Source organism: Hevea brasiliensis, chromosome 14 (genome assembly GCF_030052815.1).
Source record: "Hevea brasiliensis isolate MT/VB/25A 57/8 chromosome 14, ASM3005281v1, whole genome shotgun sequence".
In the NCBI taxonomy this organism is placed as follows: domain Eukaryota; kingdom Viridiplantae; phylum Streptophyta; class Magnoliopsida; order Malpighiales; family Euphorbiaceae; genus Hevea; species Hevea brasiliensis.
Window position 1 is genome coordinate 17,588,133 of NC_079506.1, and position 8,759 is coordinate 17,596,891.

General features: G+C 29.8%; 2 protein-coding genes across 3 annotated transcripts; both read left to right on the plus strand.

Moving 5' to 3' along the window:
• Positions 1-2,310: 2,310 nt before the first annotated feature.
• Positions 2,311-3,164, plus strand: LOC131173164 (NDR1/HIN1-like protein 12). The gene has a single exon (XM_058135084.1). The coding sequence runs from the start codon at positions 2,323-2,325 to the stop codon at positions 2,992-2,994; it is 672 nt and encodes a 223-aa protein (XP_057991067.1). The 5' UTR covers positions 2,311-2,322; the 3' UTR covers positions 2,995-3,164.
• Positions 3,165-4,134: 970 nt separating this feature from the next.
• Positions 4,135-5,902, plus strand: LOC110642025 (uncharacterized). Of its 2 annotated transcripts, none has more exons than XM_021793948.2 (4): positions 4,135-4,298; positions 4,407-4,484; positions 4,584-4,685; positions 5,618-5,902. In XM_021793948.2, exons 1-4 carry the CDS (start codon positions 4,296-4,298, stop codon positions 5,696-5,698), a joined length of 264 nt encoding a protein of 87 aa, XP_021649640.2. In that variant the 5' UTR covers positions 4,135-4,295; the 3' UTR covers positions 5,699-5,902. The 2 variants fall into 2 exon arrangements, with proteins under 2 accessions (XP_021649640.2, XP_021649641.2); XM_021793949.2 differs by having other exon boundaries at positions 5,621-5,902.
• The last annotated feature ends 2,857 nt before the right edge of the window (positions 5,903-8,759 follow it).

Below are 8,759 nucleotides of genomic sequence, written 5' to 3' on the forward strand. Positions count from 1 at the left end.
TGTTAATGTTACATTTTCTTACAGGTGGGTTAGGTTTAGTAATGGGGGAGACTTTGTCAAAATTTTAGCAAAATCTTAAGATTTATTTTGATTCTATAGCTTGAATTAATTATTTAGTTTTATCAGTCTTTTGATAGAGGTCAATGTGTATGTTTAGGTGATCAATGCTGGATGTCTTTTCCTTCCAGCCAGACCAGCTATAGTCCAATCGATCAGTCTATGAGTTGGATATTGATTATTTTTCAATTTCAATATTAATTATATATCTGGCATGCTCATACATTTTATAAATATTTAATTATGCACATGTATATTTATTATATTAGGAGCATTTTGGTTGCTACACATTTAATTATTATTATTTATTTGTGATTGCCACCTTGAGGATAATTTGAAGCTGTGTAGGTGTGTTGGCGTGAGTGTGGTGTGAATATGGATATGGGTAGGATGGGTAGTCGCGGCTAGAGCTTGATTTGCTAGGACCCGATCCTTATATATGAATAAGTTGGGATAAGTACGATTTTGAGTTGATATCGCTAACCCTCGCACTTGGATTATTAAGCGAAAGTCCTGCTTGAGTTAACCTCACTAATAGGTATTGGATTAAGAGAGTTGTATAAGGGATCAGCTCCCATATATATATATACTAGGTATGTGAGTAGCTCCAAATTAACTTTTTATACGAATATTGGGTGAATTATTTGTTTTATGTGTTGAATGTGTATTTCATGATAGGATTTCATTAGTTTTAGATACTTATAGAAATTCCATCTATAATCAATATCTAAATTCTCTGAGTCGAACGCTCATTCCTGTTTAAATATTTTTCACAGGTTGCAAAAAGAGCGAGTTTATTTCTTTGAGTTTAACTTACATTTTTCCTCTATAGGTTGTGCTTCTTAGTTTAATAGTTCTTGTATTTATTTATTTACTTATTTATTTATTTAATAGTTAGAACTCCATTATGACATTAAGTTATATATTTATGGTATTAATTAATGAAAAATCATTATGATGTTAAATAGTTATACATGATAGTATCATAGTTGAGCTTGGTTCTTCTAGTTTTAATTTCTGGTGGTTATCAGGTTGGGTTGGCTCAAATAAAAATATAATATTTTATGTTATTTATAAGTTGGGCCTTAATTTTGACCATGATTATTGGTTTAGGAATAGGGAAAGCATGATTAATCCATGGATGAGTATGTCCTTTGTCATCATGTGTATTGTACTTTTCGTGGTATGCACCTTTTCAAAAAAAACTAACTCCACTTGCTTCTTTAATAAGTCAATGGCAGTTTGACTATCACAACTTAGATGGAGAACTTGTCATATATTTTTTTTTTCTTTTTTTATTGTTCTATAAATCTTAATATATTAAAATTAATGTTTTGGTAATATGAATAAATTTATTATTATAAAAATTTCATTGTAAATATTTTTATTGTAAAATATTATCATTTAAATATTTAATTAAAATTTTTAAATTATTTCAGAAAGTTATTTATACATTAACATTTAAGTAAATTTATGTTAATTATTATTTATAAAATATATCAGACTATTAATTATTATTATTATTATTTTAGAGAAATTATTAATTTTATAATATGTTTAATATTATATCGATTTAAACCTTTAATCTTATCGGTTCATTAATCAGATCGGATTTAAAAACATTGAATTCTACCATTAACTATTAACTATTGCAATCACAATACTTCTTTAGTAACTTTTGTTATTGCCATATACTTCATCTCTTTTGCAAATAAGGCAATTTCACTTCTAACTGATGGAATTGCATGCTAGCGTAAATTCATAACCCATGCTAGACTTTCTATCATCAGTCTCCTCCATAATTTGCATGTACGCATCCAATAAGAGAAACAAAAGCCAAAATAAATCTCATAATCAATCATATTTTTCAAGCACATGGCTCAGCCTTTTGTTGCACCCATATATGTTGGGCCCTATATTGGAATGGACATATTTCAGCACATCCTTGCTCCTATGTAAGGATATTTTGGACTCCGACTATTTTTCAGTCAAGCATGAAGAAGAAGACACATATTCTACAATATAATGAGTCTTAATTATTTTAAAATGTTTTATATATTATGCTAAGATATTGCAAGTTGATTGCATATTTAATTAGAAGCACAAGAAAAGGCAAGAATTAGTAAATAACAATGCAAGTTTGGTATATTTTCCTTTGAAAGAGAGATGATAGAGAAGAAAAAGCAGAAATGCAATGAGGATTCCTTAATGGAGAGGCTTAAGAAGATACCTAACCTTCCCTACCAATAAGACTCCAAGAACCTAATGTTTCTACCCATTAATTCACCTAATGTTCTCTCTACTCCTGCTAGATTATTGCCAATTATGATGCAATCCGATAAGCACCCAAAAGATCACGAACCCGAACCAACCCACCCTTTGCGGTGGTGCGCCACCTTCATTTTCTCAGTCCTAGCCGTAGGAGTAATCATCGCCGGCGTAGTAGTGTTCCTGGGGTACTTAGTATATCACCCAACAATTCCAATCATTAGTGTGGTGGACGCTCACCTGAACCTCTTCCAATACGACTTAGCTGGTGTTCTCGTAACACAAGTAATGATCGTCGTAAGGACAGAAAACGACAACACCAGAGCTCATGCTAGCCTGTCTGACATGAAGCTGACGTTGATTTTTGATGGGATAGAGATAGCAAAACTGGTGGCTGAACCCTACGAGGTGAGCAAGAACAGCTCCGTGGATTTTAACTTCGTAGCTACTTCAGACTCAATACCATTGAATCAAGAGCAAATGAAGGATGTGGATGCGTACTTGAATGAAGATGAAATTAGATTTGATCTGAAAGGGAATGTGAGAGCTAGGTGGAGAGTTGGGATTCTTGGGTCTATTAAGTTTCGTTGCCATTTGGAATGTCAGCTCAGGTTTCATAAATCCAGTGGAGACTATATACCTCGTCGATGCACCTCGAAGGCTAAATGATGAAGATGATCATTAATTAATTAATTAATTAATCTCCTTTTTTTTTCCTCAATTATTTTTCTTTTGATCTGCACAGTTTGTGTATATTAATGGTTACTTTTCTCCTTTCTGTGCATATAATCTGTTCCTCCCAAAATTAAATATCAGGGACTTCTCTTTTCTATTTTTAATTATTTTTTAAAGAATATAATCAGATATAGTGAATAAGAATATATACTAAGCAGATATTTTCTTAAAAAAAATTTCTTTATTGAAAATCAATATTTATGATAGTCTTTCTAAAAATTTTTCTTTCCTAAAAATGAATATTTATGTTAGATTTTTTAAAAAATAGTGATGACTTTTAAGTGCATATTTAGTATTATATTTGGAGGATTGAAAATATTTTTTTTAATAAAATAGTATTATTTTAGATATTATTAAAAAAATAATTAAAAAATTTATTTTATTATTTAAGTGTTTTTATAATTAAAATTTATTAAATTTAATTTTTAATTATTTTTTAATACTTTTCAATTAATATATTTAAAAAAATAATTTTTTCAACATTAATTTTAATAATAATATCAAATAGATCTCTAAGCATACCGATTTCACATTTAAATCAAAAGTGATACTAGTTTAAATAAAAATTTTTCAATAAAAATAATTTTAAAATTTAAATATTTATTTCTACAGGTAAAATTTATCTGAGATTAATTTTATGTAATTAATCTGACCACGATAGTGATGACTTCTTTTTTTTTTTTTTAAATAACTATATTTTTGTTTTTAAATTCAATTACCTACTAACTAATTGTTGCTTTGCAGAGTCTTTAAGTTACTTTTGAGCATAAGTGTTGAGTGGCGTGGGCCCATTAGACCCTTTCCATTGTTTAATATCAAATATTTTTAATTTAATTTTAATTAAAATTAAAAATTAAAATTTCATAATTTTAAAATTAAAATTTATTAATAATAAAATATTAAAATGGTAAATTTTAATTTAATATTATAATTTTTTAAACGCGAATTATTATTAAATAAAATTAAATAAAACAAACAAATTATTTTTTGTTATATTTAATGGGCCAGTAGTAAATTGCACACTTGCATGCGTTAAGGGGCTATCGATGTAATTTTGGAGAAAAGAAGAGCAAATAGGGTATTTTCGGAATTTCGCTCGGCAATAAACGCCTCTTCAATGGATATTTGAGCTGAGAAAACAGAAATTCGTAGAACAGAATCAGAATTCAAGAAGAGGATTAATCGCTCGTCTTCTCTCCAATATCATATCGAACAATTTCATACCATATAGAAAGATGGTAATTTATAGTCTAGTTTCTATCTAATTATGATTTGTTTTTGTTGATTTCGAAGTCTTTATCTTTTCCGATTTGATCGAAATTAGTCTGTGCTATGTCTCTAAATAGGTGTGCATATTTTGCTTAATACCTCTGTTCTTGGTCCCCATCGTCAACATATTGCCTCTGCTCTTCTATTATATCATGGTAAGTTTAGGGATTTCTGTTTCTCCTCCAAATTCAATTTCAATTTTTTTTCCTCTAAATAAAGTCCAATTTCTTATTGTTATGCAAATTTTAATTCAGGGAAAAGTTTATCGGCTTTTTGGATGGGAATACAGAAAACCAGAGCGGGCACCTCCGGCTTGTCCTTACAAGCCCTTGCCCAAAAAAGATAGCCCCGGCAAAGTAAGTGAAACTTTGTTTGTGATTTTGGGGTTAATTTGATTCATGATCACTGAATTAGGGAATTTTATTTTTTTCCCTCCAGCAAAATCTCTCAGCTTTGATTTTTGTTTCTAGAGATTTAGCCCTCCATTTTTTACTGCCACTTGTGTGTGTGTGTGTGTGTGTGAGAGAGAGAGAGATATTATGTTCTACAGCTTGCTTCAAAAAAGAAAAAATATACAAGACAATTTTTATTGAGACTAAAATTAGAGTAGAGTGATTTTAATGTTACAATTTGAAGTTTTGTAATTGTGTTGAAATTAATGATTGGTTCAATGATGATAGAATAAATCAAGCTGTGATTTCCATGAAAGAACTTTTGTAGGTTTTATGTAGTGTGATGTGGTGGCTAATCTATGTATGCATTGTATCAATTGTGTTTAATTGGTTTTAAAATGGATTTTTTTTTTCTGTCTTTTACAATTTTGGAACAACTGAATTCTATGCATTTTATGTAATTCATTTGCTATTTCGTATTTGTAATTTGGAATTTAAACATGTTAATTTATGCAACATCAGTTCCATAGAAGTAAGTGCACCCTTAAACTTTGATTTCAAAATTGTTGGCTATTGAAAATTTGAAGTTGCAAAATGAAACAGCATAATACTTTTAAATTTTAGTGCTTTTGCAATGGGTCCTACGCTATTTCACCATAAAAGTCCACTTTAGATGATTGTATGATGCATTTTAAGATATTATCTTTCTGATCAAAAAGTGGAGAAAATTATTTGTTGCATTATGTTACAATCATGGTAATTTCATTTCTGCTTGCATTTCCTTCACAGCTATTTTAGCTTTAGGCCAATCAGGGCGTGTGTTTTTTTGTTTTCCTTGTTGTTTTAGGTGTTTTTGCTGCATTTAGTAGCAAATGAAATTGGGTCTCTTGTTTTAGCAGGTTGAGGCAGAAGGTGAACCTGGTGTACAGGAGCCTGTTTCAGGATCTGCTGAAGTAGCAGATGGCAAACTGGACTGAAAATTAAAGAGTATTGCTTGTGCGTGAAAGTCAAATTTCAAAAGGTCCTGAGGTTTTTTAACATAAAGCTTCTTGAGTTATTGTTCAGGGTAAAGGAAACTCGTACCATAATATGCCTCTCGCTCTTTCTCTCTAGCTTATGTTTTGTAATTGAAGGTACAATAATTTCAGGAGTTGTTGAAATAGAGAGCATTCTCTTTTTTAGTTTCTTCTCTAGCCAGCAAAATTTAATCTGCAAGTCTTTTCCCCCCACCCCACCCCAAACCCCATTTTATTCAGCCCATCATCGAGTATAAAACCTTCATGCTTCTTTGTTTTCATCATCTAGTAATAATAGTACTTGAGAAAAGGGTGAGATAGAAGAGAGAATTTTATAGGGTTTTAATTATCACAATAGAACCATTTGAGATTGATATAGCAGCCTTTTGGCCTTTTCTTGTTTAAATTGTTTAATGATGAGATTTGAGTGAGCATCCTATGAAAAAAGTGTGATGTCTAATTAAAAGTGTATTTTTAGTATTACAGAAATAAGTAAAAATACAAGTATTGTTGAAATTAAAATAAATAAAATACTAAAAGTTGTAAGATACTTTTGTCTTAGCTTATAAGTTTAAAAATAAATTTACGTGATTGTTTATAATATTGTTTTGGCCCATAAGCTTAGTTTATAAGCTAAACAAAAAAAAAAAAAAAATATAGGGGAGATCAGCTTTTAATTTTGATGTTTATAAGTTTGTATTTATAAGTTAATTTGACAAAATATTTTACTATGATATTTTTATTTAATTTTTAAAATTAAAATACAATCCATTTGAATTTTTTTTTTGTCATTTTAATAATAATGTGTTTAGAAGTTATTTTTATCAAACACTCTGCTGCTTATAGTCACTAATGATAAATATTTTAATTAGTGATAAATATTTTAATTATGTACGTAATTGCTTAAAATTTTAAGGGTTTAAAAACTCAAATTAGCTTATGAGCATTATGAAAATTAGCTTATGAGAATTATGTATTTATAAGTTAATTTTCATAAATTAAGTTAAGTAACCTTTTAAAATAATTTGTAAATTGATTTAAAATTTATTTTTATAGCAATTTGATATATGTATTGAACTAATCTGCAACTTAGAAAGATTCTATTCAATCTAAAAAATAAAATCTAAAGTACTGAATCAGAAGATTCAGAAGATTCTTCTAATACGGAAGAACAAATTAACTCTCTAGAAGCCATGTTCAAACAACCTGACCCTCTTGAAGTTAACAGAATTGTTTACCCTAAACCTAGGGCAACAATAAAAATGAAGCCTTATTATTCTAGGCCTTCGCCAATAAATCTACAATTTGAAGATCCAGGATTCAACTATGTATAATACGATGGAACTTCAATCGTAGAATGGAACATAGATGGATTATCTGAATATCAAGTTAAAAATGTTATCCATTATATGACCATGTATGCTTTAGCCGCAAAGACTAAAGGAAACAATGATAGGCAAATAGCGCATGCTATTGTTTCAGATTCTTCGCCAACTTAAAGGTTGGTGGGATTTTTCCTTATCAGACGAAGGAAAAAGGCAAATATACGATGCTGTTAAAACAGAACAACGTACTGATGGTCCAACTCAAATTCCAGATTGTATAAATACCCTTTTATACACCATAGGGTTACATTTTATAGGATCCATGAGTTTGTACCTAGATAGATCTCAGGAACAACTAATGAATTTAAGATGTCCTGATCTTTCTCATTTTAAATGGTATAAAGATACCTTCTTTTCCCTTATATTTATGAGGGAAGATAATCAATATGATTTCTGGAAAGAAAAATTTCTTTCTGGATTACCCTCGTTATTTTCTGAACGAGTCAAAAAACAAATAAGGGATAAAAATAACGGTGCCCTACCATACAGTCACTACACCTTTGGCGAATTAGCCTGCAGTAGTTCTTGCAGGAGTAACATTGTGCAGCAATTAAGACTTGGCGCGATTACACAAAGAAAGGATCACGGGTAAAAAATTACTCGGCGATTTCTGTGAACAATACGGTTTACCACCAGTAACTTTTCCTAATAAAGGCAAAGTTAAAAAACTGGGGAGAGGAAGTAAGAGACAGTTTAAAAAACACAGAACCTTTTACCCTCAGAAAGAAAAAAGACTTAAAAGACCAGTCAAAAAGAAATCTGTTACAACTTCTAAACAGAAGAAAAAGGAGACTAATGTAGTCTGCTACAAATGTGGCAAAACTGGACATTACGCTAATAAGTGTAGAGTCAAACAGCAAATACAAGCTTTAGCAATTGATGAAAATCTTAAAGATTCATTAATTAAAATACTCTTAAATGAGTCAGAACCAGAGGATTTAGAAGTTAACGTCTTAGATTATACTTCTGAAGAATCCTCAACAGAATCTGATAAAAAATCAGATTGCAATGGAAAATGTGATTATTATAAATCACTTTGTACCTTAAATGGTTTATGTGTCTTAACAAAAGAACAAAACCTGATGTTAGACCTTATAGATAAAATAGAAAATCAGGAAGAAAAAAGAGAAAAATTAGAAGAATATTTAAATATGTGTAAGGATAAAAGTCCTTTAGAAAAGAAAATGGAAGAAAGAGAAAATCCATATGACCTTAAAGAAATTATGGAAAGAATAAAAAGAGCTAAAATGCCAAGAGAACCAACTCTAAAAGAGTTAAGGCAAGAAATAAATTCAGTAAAATCTGAAATACAATCTTTAAAAGAAAGGTTAGTTTTACTAGAAGTAAAACAAGAATCTCCATTAATAATGGAATTGGCAGAACAAGAAGAAGAAAAGGAACCTGTAGAAGTAAACAGTGTTCAGTATGTCAATAGGATAGATAGAGTTATAACTCACAAATGGCATACTAAGGTCACGATAATTGTTCAGAAAGAGTACTTATTTAGTACCATTGCCCTAATAGATTCAGGAGCAGATTTATGTTGTATTGATGAAGGACTTGTACCTTCAAAGTACTTCTCTAAAACAGTAGAAGAACTACATACAGCAGACAGTTCTAAAATGGATATTAAATCC

What these genes read in the sequence shown, in the direction of transcription:
- LOC110642025 (XM_021793948.2), top strand. An exon ending in TGCTCTTCTATTATATCATG is followed by an intron (nt 4,485 to 4,583) that starts GTAAGTTTAGGG and finishes ATTTTAATTCAG; the next exon opens with GGAAAAGTTTATCGGCTTTT. An exon ending in AAAAAGATAGCCCCGGCAAA is followed by an intron (nt 4,686 to 5,617) that starts GTAAGTGAAACT and finishes CTCTTGTTTTAG; the next exon opens with CAGGTTGAGGCAGAAGGTGA.
- LOC131173164 (XM_058135084.1), top strand. Translation starts at nt 2,323, where the DNA reads ATGTTTCTACCCATTAATTCACCTAATGTTCTCTCTACTCCTGCTAGA.